This window comes from Myxine glutinosa, chromosome 2 (genome assembly GCF_964187855.1).
Source record: "Myxine glutinosa chromosome 2, kmMyxGlut1.1, whole genome shotgun sequence".
NCBI lineage: Eukaryota > Metazoa > Chordata > Myxini > Myxiniformes > Myxinidae > Myxine > Myxine glutinosa.
This window is the reverse complement of record NC_136262.1, coordinates 59,795,034-59,810,427: the sequence shown is the minus strand read 5'-3', so window position 1 is coordinate 59,810,427 and position 15,394 is coordinate 59,795,034. Positions and strand designations below refer to the sequence as shown.

General features: G+C 45.0%; 1 protein-coding gene across 2 annotated transcripts in view; it reads left to right on the top strand.

The window, feature by feature from the left end:
* Nucleotides 1–1,084: 1,084 nt before the first annotated feature.
* Nucleotides 1,085–15,394, top strand: part of LOC137421760 (sodium/potassium-transporting ATPase subunit beta-1-interacting protein 2) — a 297,307-nt gene continuing 282,997 nt past the window's right edge. Inside the window, exon 1 of one of the 2 annotated variants that reach the window (XM_068108120.2) lies at nucleotides 1,085–1,433. In XM_068108120.2, coding sequence (XP_067964221.1) covers nucleotides 1,380–1,433 — 54 coding nt within the window. In that variant the 5' untranslated portion in view covers nucleotides 1,085–1,379. The remainder of the gene's footprint in view (nucleotides 1,434–15,394) is intronic. The other variant, XM_068108121.2, reaches the window with a different exon arrangement.

Below are 15,394 nucleotides of genomic sequence, written 5' to 3'. Positions count from 1 at the left end.
TTTTTTTTAACCGCAGAGGACGTGAAAATAAATGCGACACAAAATTGTCCACTTGTCCAACCGTTTGTTTAAAACTTTCAAGACAGCATGGAGCAGGTGGAAATCCCTAGAGAATGGCATCACAAATGAGGTGTTGATATCCTGGGGATGTTATAGTCTGTCGCGAATCCTCGTTGTTAACTAGTTACGTGGACTGAGAAGTCCCAGCAGGTAGTTGAAGCAAGTCGTTGTGTCCTGCAGCAATTAATGGCGTTTGGGACTTTTCAAGTCCCATTGATGAAAGGGTTAAAGTCATATTGGGGGGCGAGAAGAAAAATGATGCAGGGATTGCTTTATAGGAGTGTCTCTCGTGTACTGTTGGATTCGAATGGCACAGGCTGCGAGTAAGGATGGTTTGAGGAATATTAAGGGATAAACGAAGGTTGCTGAGCACCCGGCATGTGGACATTGCAACATTAAAATCGTGAGAATGAAAGTGCAAAGAGAAGAAAGGAAAAGGGAAAACAAAGTTTAAGGAAACCCTGTTTGCATTGAACGAGTCGATGTAAGGAAGGAGATGGCGAGAGATCGAACACAGCTGGTGCGAAAAGGAGGGAGTTAAGGATTATGGAGGTTAAGAGGTACTCGGACTGTTGGGATGGAGCCAAACAAGAGGGATGCAGGGCCGGTTGACATTGGGATTGGTGCCAAAGGATGAGGGTGGAAAGAAGGATTCTGGCGGCGGAATCTATTTAAGTAAAAGGGAAAGGGATAGTGGAGGAAGAAAAAGTGAGAAAATGGTGCGGAGGGATTTTGAGTGGTCCGGGGTTGAGGACAATAAGAGAAGCAAAATGGCCCTGGGGCGATAATGGGCGAGAGAGTGGGGGGTTGAATGTTGGGTAAAATGGTGTTAAAAAGAAAGATGGGTGAGAAACTAAGATCCTTTAAATGGGAGATGAAAGGGGATCGGGAGGGGAGGTTGTTATAGCGAAGTCGTCCTGAGTTTCAGTTTGTGAACATGGAGGGGAGTGGGCCCATCGACGTGGAGAAGTGTGTGGAGGCTTAGGATGGGAATATGAAGGCGAAGGGGGGTGAGGGACGCGCTAATGAAGAAAGAGGGAATATAAGGAGCGGGTGAGCCGTGGAGAGAGTGCAGTGAGGGGTGGGGTCGCCGTGCGCTCATTGGCGCGCTTCGTGCTGTGTGGGATCGCTATACGATTCGTGCCCGGACAGGCACGGCGGACGGAGGCGGCGGGGACGCTCCGCCGGACAGAAGGACATCACACGGAGCGAAGCGGCACCCAACAACGGCCATGGGGTTGCGATAGCGGCGCGGCCCCGGAATATAGTCCGTGTTCACAAACGGAGGAAGCCTGCGTGCGGCCAGAGGTCCCGCGGAGATGGGTCGTTGCAGCGGACGCTGCACTTTGCTCACTCTTTGCGCTTTGCAACTGGTAGGCGTCACATTCGCGTCATACCGACACTTAAGCTCTGTTTGACTTGTTTTACAGTCTCAGAGTACGTTACTGTGTTTAATAAGTGTTTCAAGAGGCTCAACCCGAGTTATTGCAATTCGCTTTAAACATTAGCACTGTTTAAAATGATTTGGGCTCCTATATATATTTATTACGTACGCACGGGTTGTTTTGGGGTGGTTCGTTAGTTTGAGATCATTAAGAAGATGAGGATGATCGGGGAGATGAAGGTAGTCGAGGGAAAGGGGGAAAGATTGGGGGTTAATAGGAGTAATTGGATGGGAGATTTATGGAAGAACAAAATTCTATCATTATTTGCGTACGTATTAAATAAATAGATGTACCCCCTGGAGACAGTGACACAACATTCATATTAAAAGGTTTGAAAGTGCTATCCCATGTGTTATCGAGTTAGTAATATACCATTAAACATCCTTAAAGTGCCATAAACCTTTCACAGAGTTATAGTTCGTGTAAATTAACGTTTATAACGTTTTAAAACAGTAACCGGGCGTTTGAGACTATTCCGATTTGATGTCCTTTGTTTAGATTCACCGTTCATTGACCTTAATGGGACTGTCACGCACGGTTAGAGAATGGGACTGGTCTCTGCAAGGTGTGGCAACCTTGTGTACTTTTGTCACGTATGTCCTACAGGGAATTGGGAGTCATCTGTCCAGGACACTTAGCCTACAGGATGGCCAGCTTGACTGACCTACCAAATAGTATTGTGAATTTTGTGCACACGCATTGCATACAGGATAGCCGGCTTAATTTCTCTTCAAGATGTCCCGGGCCTCGCGATGAGCCACAACATGCCGTGGGCAAATCCATATCTCCAAACTGGCTTCCGGGTCTGGTCACTGCCCTGGACCACTTCGGAGAGCTAGGTCCTTTCTTGGTTGCTCCCTTAAGCTCATAGCGAACGGGATATAAGATGTTCATCCGAAGTGTCGTGCAGTATGCGTTTCCACTTTGGGCTGGTAACACAGCTTTTCAGCTTACCTACTTGGAGGTGATTGAGAGGAAAGCCCTCAACATTCATTGGTATTCCTTCTAAGAGGTTGATCTTTGCTCTTCAGCTCACCACAGGCGGGTTGGAGGCCTCAGGCCTATACAAGTGGATTGTGTTAACATAGATTTCTGAAACATTTTGTGACCATAACACAATGCCCCCTTTTGGTCGTGGACCATGGACAGGCTACGAGAGTTTGTCAGGTTTGTATGATTTCCGAAGTTCACGTAGCAGCTGGTAATCTATATATTAAAGTATGGCAGTTTTTTGTCTGTCTGGTTCTCTCTTTCTGTCCATTGGTTGGACATGTGGCCTGACTCCACCCACAAAAACATCATTCGTAGGAAGTCTGACTCCACTACACTGAACACATCGTCTAACCTGTCATATTCACAATCTCCATGCCCTAAACTTCCGGGAGCATGTGAGGCAGTGTTACCTTGCCTACAAAACCACCCAAAAAGGGAGGGTTTTCAGTTCCGCTGGTCCAAGCCTTTGTATGTAAAATTGCTTTGCATAATATAAACTAACATTTCATATTAATTCATGATTGCCCTGAAAAGCTGAAAGCGGCCATTCACATGTGACATGCAAACAAACTTAAGAACGTGAATTTTTTTTTTATAGTGTAGCACCTGCTGAACCAGACAACAACCACACTCTGATATAGCAAGTGGTCTAACCTGGTGTTAATGAATATCCCAGAAGACCCAAACATTTGTTGCCCACGGTCTAGGCAGCAATTTGAAATTCATTCAGGGTGCCGGTGATAACTCACCTACTCTTCACCAAAGACACCTTGGGATCTTTATCGTCCTCCAACGATCATTGCTTCCAGATGGGACATCTGGCTTAAAGTCCTTACACACTGATGGCTCACCATGCACGCGAAACACCAGAGTGACAGTTTCTAACTCCTGCCAGCCCATTTAATGTAACTTGTTTAAAACATTTGAATTGTAATCCTATTGATGCTGTCGAGCAGTTTTAACCGTTTAGGCTTCCCTTCTTTAGCAACCGTGCCCTGAAATGTCATCCATCCAAAACCTTGATCTTTTCTACCCCCGTTAATTCACCCCAGATCCACTTTTTTGAAATTCGACTTTTTTCCTGGAAGTCCTAGCTGTGTCCATGTGTTTTTTTTGTTTGTTTGTTTTTACCTCTCCCACCCCCACCCCCACCCCCCCCTTTCCCATGCCTCCTACCCCCAAGCCCTCTCCATCCCACAGATCTCCCGATGTCCCTGCTCTTCATCTAGTTCTCCCGCTCCCTTTATCATATGTTTTATGTTTTACGTGTCAGTTTCTCTTTTTGTGATTAATGTTAGCCCTTACACGAGCCTCGATGTTGTATACAAAAAAAACCCAAAAAACCGTAAGGTGCAATTGTAATTGGTTCGTTTAGCTCGGTGTGGATGATGACACGAGACAGTGTGAACATGGTTGAAGCACCGATTACATGGCTATGTAACTTTTTGATCGATGTTGCTCTGAGCATGTGCGTCTTCCCCTTTCTAAAGTACTTTTTATCACTCGTGCTGCAAAATACAAAAAGATCCCCCATTGTTACAGACCGAAATCATTTATCAATATAAACCTACTATCTGGGGCTACCTGGCTCGGTGAGCTCGGTAACATGTTGGACATTGAAAAGCTATCATATGGAGTTATTGGCCTCGTGGTGGTTACCTTTTGCCTGCAGGCCTGCGGCAGCACTACCTGACCCCACATCCCAATATACACTTTATGGTTGCAATTGGTGGCCTCAAGGCCAACGTGTGGTAGCCTAAATCCTCACCCAAATTCTTTTCTACCCCCGTTAGCCTAAATCCTAAATGTGGTAGCCTAAATCCTAACCCAAATTCTTTTCTACCCCCGTTAGCCTAAATCCTAAATGTGGTAGCCTAAATCCTCACACAAATTCTTTTCTACCACCCGTTAGCCTAAATCCTAAATGTGGTAGCCGAAATCCTAACCCAAATTCTTTTCTACCCCCATTAGCCTAAATCCTAAATGTGGTAGCCGAAATCCTCACCCAAATTCTTTTCTACCCCCGTTAGCCTAAATCCTAAATGTGGTAGCCTAAATCCTCACACAAATTCTTTTCTACCACCCGTTAGCCTAAATCCTAAATGTGGTAGCCGAAATCCTAACCCAAATTCTTTTCTACCCCCATTAGCCTAAATCCTAAATGTGGTAGCCTAAATCCTCACCCAAATTCTTTTCTACCCCCGTTAGCCTAAATCCTAAATGTGGTAGCCGAAATCCTCACCCAAATTCTTTTCCACCCCCGTTCGCCTAAATCCTAAATGTGGTAGCCTAAATCCTCACCCAAATTCTTTTTTACCCCCGTTAGCCTAAATCCTAAATGTGGTAGCCTAAATCCTAACCCAAATTCTTTTCTACCCCCGTTAGCCTAAATCCTAAATGTGGTAGCCTAAATCCTAACCCAAATTCTTTTCCACCCCCGTTCGCCTAAATCCTAAATGTGGTAGCCTAAATCCTCACCCAAATTCTTTTCTACCCCCATTAGCCTAAATCCTAAATGTGGTAGCCTAAATCCTCACCCAAATTCTTTTCTACCCCCGTTAGCCTAAATCCTAAATGTGGTAGCCTAAATCCTCACCCAAATTCTTTTCTACCCCCATTAGCCTAAATCCTAAATGTGGTAGCCTAAATCCTAACCCAAATTCTTTTCTACCCCCGTTAGCCTAAATCCTAAATGTGGTAGCCTAAATCCTAACCCAAATTCTTTTCCACCCCCGTTCGCCTAAATCCTAAATGTGGTAGCCTAAATCCTCACCCAAATTCTTTTCTACCCCCATTAGCCTAAATCCTAAATGTGGTAGCCTAAATCCTCACCCAAATTCTTTTCTACCCCCATTAGCCTAAATCCTAAATGTGGTAGCCGAAATCCTCACCCAAATTCTTTCTACCCCCGTTAGCCTAAATCCTAAATGTGGTAGCCTAAATCCTCACCCAAATTCTTTTCTACCCCCATTAGCCTAAATCCTAAATGTGGTAGCCTAAATCCTCACCCAAATTCTTTTCTACCCCCGTTAGCCTAAATCCTAAATGTGGTAGCCGAAATCCTCACCCAAATTCTTTTTTACCCCCGTTAGCCTAAATCCTAAATGTGGTAGCCTAAATCCTCACCCAAATTCTTTTTTACCCCCGTTAGCCTAAATCCTAAATGTGGTAGCCTAAATCCTCACCCAAATTCTTTTCTACCCCCATTAGCCTAAATCCTAAATGTGGTAGCCTAAATCCTAACCCAAATTCTGAAGTACATACAGCTAAAATTTGGGGCCTCTGGATGTCACATTGTCACGGATCGGTTGTGAAAGATTTAACGTACAAACACACAAGCAAACACTTCGATAATATTTACGAGATTAAAAACCTCCTTAGCTCCCATCCCCAGCCTGGAAAGAGACTGAATTTAAGTATGAAAACTATGGAAAACTTTGTAAAAACGATCACTTGAAGATGTGGAACCATTACTACTACAGTACTTTAATGATCTCAAATAAGCCCTCGTTATTGTGGGGTTATCTTGGGAATATTTTTGGTTCCAGTCTTTCATGAACAGGCTAGGCATCCCTTATGTTCGACTGAAGGTTATTTGGGGAGGAATGTGGGATTTGTTCAGGGTGTCAGCAATAACTCACCCACTCTGTAAAAGTCACCAGTGGATCTTTAACCTCCGGCAGCTAATACTAGCAAATGGGACCCCCAGCTTAACGTCCACCCGAGGGGTCGTGCACTTTGTGATGCATCGTCCTGCATGATAAGTGCCAATCCAACAGTTTGTAGTCGGGTCGGGAATCGAACCCAGGCTAGATAGCTCTGGATTCCAAGTCATGGAATCCATCATTGCTTCGGATATGAAATCTTTCCTCTTCTCCAATGGCTTGATCTCTGATCATCAATTTGGTTTCAGACCAGGTCACTCTACTCTGGACATGCTGCTTCTGCTGTCTCAACAATGGATGGAGGTCCTCAATGCCAAACAGGAAATTAGAGCTGTCTCCCTCGACATATCACGTGCCTTCGACACGGTCTGGCACCCCGCTCTGCTCACCAAACTCTCCTCCTTTGGTATCCATGGAAATCTCCACGCATGGCTGGCGGACTTCCTCTCTAGTCGTCGTCAACGTGTGGCCCTGAATGGGTTTCTCTCATCTCCTCTTCCTGTTCAGGCTGGAGTTCCCCAAGGCAGTGTTCTGGGCCCCGTGCTTTTTCTGGTCTTCATCAATGATCTCTCTGACTCTCTTGAAAATCCTCTCTATCTCTTTGCTGATGACTCCACTCTCTGCTGCTCCATTCCTCTTCCCTCAGATCGGCAGTCTGCAGCCTCCTCACTCTCTGAAGACTTGGACAAAATCACAGACTGGTCAAACAAGTGGAACATGTCTTTCAATCCTGACAAATCTCACACTCTTACGATGTCTCTCCGAAAAGATCGACTGGACAACCCTCCCATCTACTTTCTCAACAATCCTCTCCAAGAAGTTCTGTCGCTCAAGCTTTTGGGTCTCACTATCTGCCATGATCTTTCTTGGGAAAACCACATTTCCAAGCTGGCCTCCAAAGCCAGTCACTGACTGGGCATCCTCCGTCGTGCGAAGTCCTTCCTCGGCACACCTGAGCTCCTCACCACATACAAGGCTTTCATCCGCAGCTCAATGGAATACTGTTCTCCCCTATGGGTCGGTGCTCCTGCCTCACACCTAGCTCGGCTTCACGCTGTTGAAACCAAAGCTTTCAGAATTATTGGAATCTCCCGCGATCAAGCTATCTCTGAGGGCCTTTCACTCACTCACCGCAGGCAGGTAGGTGGTCTTTCTGTCTTCTACCGACTCCTCTCCGGCCTTGCACCCCCAGCTCTCTCTGTGCTCTGTCCCCCAAATATTCCTACAGGTCGCACAAGATCTGCCAGCAACCCTCTGATGGTTAAACTGCCGAAATCTCGGCTCTCTGCTCACCTTCACTCTTTCATTCCTCTTTTCTCCCGCCTCTGGAACAAACTCCCTCACTCCCTTCAATCCCACTCCTCCCTCCAGGTCTTTAAAACAGCTGTTCACCACCATCTCTTATCTTCCCCCATCCAAAACCTTGATCTTTTCTACCCCCGCTAATTCACCCCAGATCCACCTTGTTTGAAATTCCAACTTCTTTCCTGGAAGTCCTGGCAGTGTCCATATGTTTTATACCTCTCCCACCGCCCCCTTCCCATGCCCCCCCCCCCCCAAAGCCCTCGCCCTCTCTCAGATCTCTCGATGTCTCCATGTCTCTTGGAGACATGTCCCTGTCCCTGCTCTTGTCCCATTGTCCCTGCTCTCAAATGTTGTGTTTGTGTCCTTCCCCCTCTCTCCCCATCTTGGCTACCGCTCCCGATGTTATATGTTTTATGTGTCGGTTTGTCTTTCTGTGTGATTAATGTTCGCTCTTTCACGAGCCTCGATCTTGTATACAAAAAAAAGAAAAAAGAAAAAAAAAAAGCTCATTGGTAGGTGAGCTCTCTGTGCACCATCCGGTTGAACACCTAAAAACACAGGAACATAAGGATGAAGAGGTCACAAAAACAAAGATCAATGGAACCAATAACAATTACCTCAAGGGAACCAAATTGTGCCTGCCCAGCAATAAAATTAAATTTCAGGGAACAACGACATCAGTCTAATGAGGCCTCCTACTACTGTTGAATTAAAGGAACAACTCGTACCCTCTAGATATTTTCATATTTTTCTTTTTTTATTCTTCAAAAGGATTTTTTATTCTTCAAAACTTTATTCCTCAAAACTTTTTTACTCTTCAAACCTTTTATTCTTCAAAAGTTGACCTCCAAAGCCAGTCGCCGACTGAGCATCCTCTGTCGTGCAAAATCCTTCTTTGGCACATTGCAACTTTAATCTACCTCCAAGGCCTATATCTTCAGCTTGATGGAATACTGATATCCCCTCTGGCCTGGAACCCCTGCCTCACGCCTTGCTCAACTCGACGCCATGGAAATCAAGCCCTCAAAATCATTGGAATCTCCCATAATGAAGTTGAGTCTTTGTGTCTATCACTTTATATTGCAGACACGTCGCTGCTTTCTCTGTCTTGTACCTTCTCCTTTCCGGCCTTGCACCCTCTGCTCGTCCTTTGCTCTGCTTCCCTTCCCTCTCCCTCCGACAGGTTTCTGCAGGTTGCACACATTTGCTAGTATCCTTCTGGTGGAACTTCCAAAATTCAGACTCACTGCTCACCTCCACTCGTTCGTTCATGCTTTTTTCCACCTATGTGAACAAACTTCCTCATCCTCTTCAGTCCCATTCTTTCCTCCAGGGTTTAAAAAAAGCTGTTCACCACCATCTCACGTCATCCGCAACCATAGTCTTTAGTACTCCCATTAACCCTCAAAATCCCACCTATTTCTGTGTTTCCAGTTTTTCCTTTGTCATTTTTCTCCACATCCCTTATTTCTTCAAGTCTCCCCCTATTATGCCCCCCAACTCTGCTGTTGGTGTGTCAACCCCATCTCTTTCTGCTGTTATTTTCGTGATGTGTTTGAGCTCATCCCCAAGCCTCAACACTATACAAAATACCACTATCATGCCTGCATTGTTCACTTGTGGCATAACCTCCTATCATGTCATGTCAGTCCTATCATGCATGCTCTTCCGCCAAGTTTTTCTGGATTGCCACCCACTGCTGCCTCATTTATTTTCTCCTAGCTGTTAATGAGCTCTTGCACTCCCATTAATCCCTGCACCCTTTGTCTCCTTACAAATTTTTGTGGCCGTTACCTCCCATTTTGGCCAGTGGGTATTTGTAATGGCTTGTGGGGATCTCTACGTTTGCCACTCGGTTTGGAGGATTGTTTGGGCCTGGAGAAGCTGGTCTTCAGATGAGCTTGATATTTGGCACTGACCAATCTATGGATTGACACAAGGTGGTTGTGGGCTACGTGTTTGAGCCATAGGTTCCCATCTTTATGGTTTGCCTTCCAAATTGAGAATGAAAGCTGCTTTCTAGCTGTTACATCTCCATGCACATTGATATACAATGGTCAGGATTTTGAACAGAACAGCTGGAAACTTGAATGAATTAACTGTGAAGAAAAGAAAGCAGTTTGTTGTGAAAAGATTTCCAGGAACTGTCAATGTCCAGAGCCATTGAGATGGACATGTCTGTGAGGGAAATAGCAGATTGCATCTACAACATCTACCCTGCTGAACTGCCTCACATAGAGGCACCTGGGCAGCTCTCTGAAGACAGCCATGGAAAAGGACACTTTCAATAGCACCTAATCAAGTAATCTTAAGAAATGGGAGAAGTGGTCGAAGAGCAAGACAGGTCGGAGTTGAAATATTACAATGACCAATTTCTACAGAAGGAGAGCCATTTGGAGAGATGTGTGCTGGAAATGCAACAAATCGATTAAGCTCCTCACTTTCGCAAAGGACGTCGTCGCAACATCAGGGAGAGTGCTTTGAGGACGGACCGACTCCTATTCAACTGGCATGGTGGCAGTTTAAGTATCCACGGAAGTGGAAAAGAGGGCTGGGATTAGAGGACAGCAAATAATCCATGTCTGAAGAAAGAGCATCAATACAAACTGTTGGTAGAATTGGGATGTAGGTAAACTTCCTTTGAAAAGACCCTTGACTTACAGAATCATATTATAGCTGTTTCCTGATGCATTCTGGAGAAAAAAATGTTTCTGCTGCTACTTGAGCCTTTACACTTCAAGGCATTCGTCGTACATTTGCTCTGTCTGTGCGCAAGCCATCAGTTCTCACAATCACAATGGCCGACCGCTGTGCGGAGAAGGAAGAACACCTTTGAAAGCGTTTGGTTAAAGCTGTGAACTGCTGCTTTCTTCCACTTCCTGAGACCTTTTATTCCTTTTAAATCTGGAGAAAATGGCAGTGCAGTATTTTATTTTGTGTACAGAGTCTAAGCTTGTGGATCGATCAAAGTAAAACGCAGTTGCTTTCCATGCTTCCGCACACAAAGTTAAAACAGCCATCGATTTCTCACTTTTGTGAGAAAGGTGTGCGTCAAACAGAATTGGATGAAGAATATCAATTGTTGATGTTGAGTGTGTCATTTTCAAGGCGTTGATTGCCCGAGTCAAATTGAGCATGTCAGTTGAAAATGATTAATGCTGAAGTTTGAGGCTTTTATCCTCACCAACTATCAGTCTGGAGCAAAATGGGTGTGCGATGGCAATTGTCCTGCTCATTCGAGTTGTATCGTTGTGATTATGCTCAGGCAAGGTTTAATAACTGGGGTGTTAGAGTTCTTTAGATCTAGGCTTGGCTGCAAGTACTAAAAACCTGCATTTGACAGCTGATGAAAAGCCCTGATGGCCTTAAGTACAGCCTGTGTGTTCTTGGCTCCAGTTGCTGTGCCCGCTAGACCTCGCCCCTCACCCCCATCCCCCCCAACAACCGTCTATGGCTCTATGCAGTGAGTGGTGGCAGCTGGTTTCAAATTCCACGCTCACACGCTGTCTTAGCACCTGTGCTTGCCAACATCTGAATGGTGGAAACATGATGCAAACATTTCAGCAGGGTTACAAAAAAAGACATCATATCCAGATTTGATTGTAATTATTTTAATGCAATTGCAGCAAAAAATTTGAGATTGTGTAGAATTGATCAACAATAGATAATTTGGACATTGTCCATGAATAAAAATGTTTGTTGTCAAAAAAAAAAGTGCCTTTGGGAAGTAGGGAAAAGTGCCATCCAAAACCTTGATCTTTTCTACCCCCGCTAATTTCACCCCAAATCCACTTTTTTTAAATACCAACTTCTGTCCTGGAAGTCCTTGGTGTCCTTGTGTTTTATACTTCTCCCACGCCTCCTCACCCCAAGCCCTCTCCCTCCCACACATCTCCCTGCTCTCAAATGTTGTGTTTGTGTGCTTCCCCTTCTCTCCCCATCTGGTCTTCCGCTCCCTCTTTTTATATGTTTTGTTTGTCTGTTTGATTTGTTTGTGAAATAAATGTTAGCTCTTTCACGAGCCTCGATTCAGTATACAAAAAAGAAAAAAGAAAAGAAAAGGTTTAAGGAGGCTTTGAGGATGATGATATAAAATAAAAACAAGGATATGCTGTAGTAGGAAACCTGGGAGCTGGCCAAGGATAGATAGTCTCGACTCTAGAGGTATGCGCACTCGACTCTGAGCTGTCCAGCTTGTGTTCGAATCTCGACCAAACTATATAAACTGTCACCCTCGTGTTTCACACAGGTGATACATCGATGTGTGCACCTTCAATCTGAACGGCATTAAGCCGGAGGATCTGTCTGCCAGCACTGGCCGTTGATGCACGTTAAACATCCCAACATTGAACATCTCTTCTGCGAAGAGCAGGCGAGTTATTGCAGGCAGCCTAAACAAATTACAAAATTCCCGCCACCTCCAGTCGAACGTTGGAATTGGCAAGCCAGTTCGTGAAAGACTTAGGCCAAAAATGTTCCCTGGCCGACCCACATGAAGTTGGGAATAATAACTGTATACAGCTATTTAGCATATTAATTCTCTGTTTATGTACACCTCATTGACTTTATCTTGTACTTGTAATAATGTACTTGTTTTTTTTTTATGTAGCAGGCCTGTTGCTACAATTAACTTGATCTCACAACATCGAGCATTATCCATTTTCATAATGAACTTTAATATCTCGTTGAATATTTAGGCGAGATAGGGTGCTCACACACAATGGCCTAGTCTTTACATGGGATAGCATTGGATCTTTCATGCTCGCAACCTAAATGCAGATGACACAGCAGGCTTTATGTCCCCCATCCAAATCGTGGTGTGCTCAAAGATGCAGCACCATCCACAGGCACTCAACCAGAGGTGCAGTTTTTTTTTTTTTTTTGGATATAAGGTCGAGGCTCGTGTAAGAGCTAACATTGATCACAAAAAAGACAAACTAAAACATAAAACATATGATAAAGGGAGTGGGAGAACAATATGGAGAGCAGGGACATCGGGAGATCTGTGGAAGGGAGAGGGCTTGGGGGGAAGAGGCATGGGAAGGGGGGGGGGGGGGGTAAAAAAAACACGTGGACACTGCTAGGACTTCCAGGAAAGAAGTCGGAAAGAAGTCAGTTTTAGTCTTATCCGACCTCAGGGAAGAACAATTCCAGGATCAGATCATCTACCAACTGAGCTACGTATGCTGTTGTCCGTCAGCCTACAACACCTAGCCTTCCATATGGGTCTCTCAAGCAGGTACTAACTCAACCGAGTCACCTCCTCTTAGCTTCCTTCCAGGGTCTGACGGGATCGGGACCGAGTGCATTTAAACTGCTAAGTCCCAAGTCCTTTGGGAAAAGGAAAGTCCGTTTCTATTTCTGTGTCCAACACCACAACACCAGCACATGCTTAGCTCGGTGTTCATTATTCGGATTTATTGTTCTGTCCGGATAGTGCTCAGCCGCTCTTTTTCCGCCCTGACTGCATACCTTGACTGTTCTTGTAATTTTTGTCATGTTTATCGGAACGAAAAGAGCGATTGATATGTTGGTGCGCGTGTATGACATTGTGTTTCCGTGGCACTAACTCCCCGATGATCGAGCCAACCTAATTTGTTGAAGAAGCACGACAGCATTCCGACATCGATTCCTTACATGGCCTCTCCCTCTGGGCAAAGGCAGTTTATCAAAACGCAATGGCCGTCCATATATCCATAAAGGTTCCAATCCGGCTTCATCCCCGATGTGTGACATGCCCCCCCCCCCCCCCCCCCACCTATCTGGAATACAAAATCTCCCGACCGTGAACCCCATCGTTCCTTCCCCCCCCCCCCCCCTGTGTAATCTGTCTTTCAGCTGACAGATAGCGTAAAGGAGGAGCACGTGCTGATGCCGCATCCCACATCCCACACGTCACAATGGGATGAATTCTTTCCCAGTAATAACCATGAGCTCATTCTCCCAATCCCGGCCTCGCTTCGCTATTGCTTTTTGTTTAATAGGTTTGACAGTTTCTTGGAATTGGATTCTGTCAGCCACAGCATTCTTGTTAATAGTGATGTAGTGGTCATGCAAATCATTATCATAAATTAATTATATGATATGAAAATGAGCCTTCGTTTTGATGTTATATATCAAAGGGATGTTATATATTCTTTACTCTTCCGTTTGCTCCCTTCGTTTTATATTTCTATATTTTATTTCTTTTTCCTCCACGTCTTGGTGATCTTACCTCCACGTCTTGGTGATCTTACCTCCACGTCTTGGTGATCTTACCTCCACGTCTTGGTGATCTTACCTCCACGTCTTGGTGATCTTACCTCCACGTCTTGGTGATCTTACCTCCACGTCTTGGTGATCTTACCTCCACGTCTTGGTGATCTTACCTCCACGTCTTGGTGATCTTACCTCCACGTATGACCTGTGTGCGGCGAGATTAAGGGATGAATGCAAGATGACCCTGGTATCTTTTACAAACCAAAGCAAGTCGTACTCGTGATTACCCCGAGGTCACCTGGAGGCCGTATTTAAACTCTGAGAATGCTGTGTCTGATGGCGCACTGTCCTTGAGAAGTGTAGACTCCAAACTAGCACGTAGATCTTTCAGGAAACCTTTCAACTTGATTTGCAGGTGGAAAGGTAGCATAAGAAGTTTACCTATCCTGAATTTTAATGCTTGCAGTTAACTTTCCTTCTGACGTAAATATGCAAACGTGTTCCATTGCAATGTTTGGCTGCCAGGATAGCCTAGAGGTATGAACACCTGCCTCTGAGCTGTCTAACCTGGGTTAGAATCTCACCCGGCTGTAAGCTGTCATGCTGGTGCTTGCCATGTTGGGTGACGTGTCAATTTGTGTGCCGTCTCTAGGTGTCCCTTCTGCCAGCATTAGTTGGTGGACTATAAAGATCCGAGGGTGTCCTTTGCGGAGAGGAGTCGACCTATTGTCGTCACTCTGAACAAATAGCAAATTGCTACCCGAATGCGCTGGGGGCACTGCATCACCGGCACAGTCACAACTCAGTAGCTTTATAATTATTATTTCGTATACAGCCTGTGTCTGCTGGTTGCATCATCGCTGGAAGCGCGGTTGTGCCGCTGATGCAGTGCCCCTGTTACCAGTAAGCTGGTGCTCCTTTTGCCACCCTAAGGATGACAGGCTCAGTCAGCCCACATGATGTTATTTCAATGGAACGACCCGGGCTTGGACTCGAGACCCCAAGATCTCCAGCTAGCCCCCTTAACCGTTAAGCCAACACCAGGCGTTGCCTCAGTGGATGATGCAACTAGAGGGCTGAGTTCAGGTTAAAATCCCATCCAATATGCATTAATTAGCAACATTTGAATGTTCAGGAATTGCTGAACCCTCAATATTGAGCCATGTTGTCAAGTTTTAATAGAGTTATAAATGTGGTTTATTACCTCCGCCACCAAAGGTGGATGGAGGTTATGTTTTCACCCCTGTCTGTCCGTTTGTGAACAAAATATCTCAAAAAGTTGTGGACAGATTCGGACGAAATTTGGAAAAGTGTTGGCGTATGTGACAAGTACGAAATTATTAGATTTTGGTGAAGATCAGGATTCGGATCCGGCTAGTAGAATTTTTAGTGATTCTTCACCATTGGGAGATATGGGCCAAAAACGATACATAGCAGGATATCTCAAAGTTGTGGACGGATTTGGATGAAACTTGATGGGCCAGTTGGGTGTCTGACAAGGACGATTCGATTCGATTTTGGAGAAGATCTGAATATGGATTCGGATATGAGAATTATTTAATTTTGTAAGTGATTCTTCACCATTGGGAGATAGGGCCAAAAACGATACATAATAGGATATCTCAAAAAGTTATGGACGGATTTGGACGAAACCTGATGGACCAGTTGGGTGTCTGACAAGGACGATTCGATTCGATTTTGGTGAAGATCTGAATATGGATTCGGATA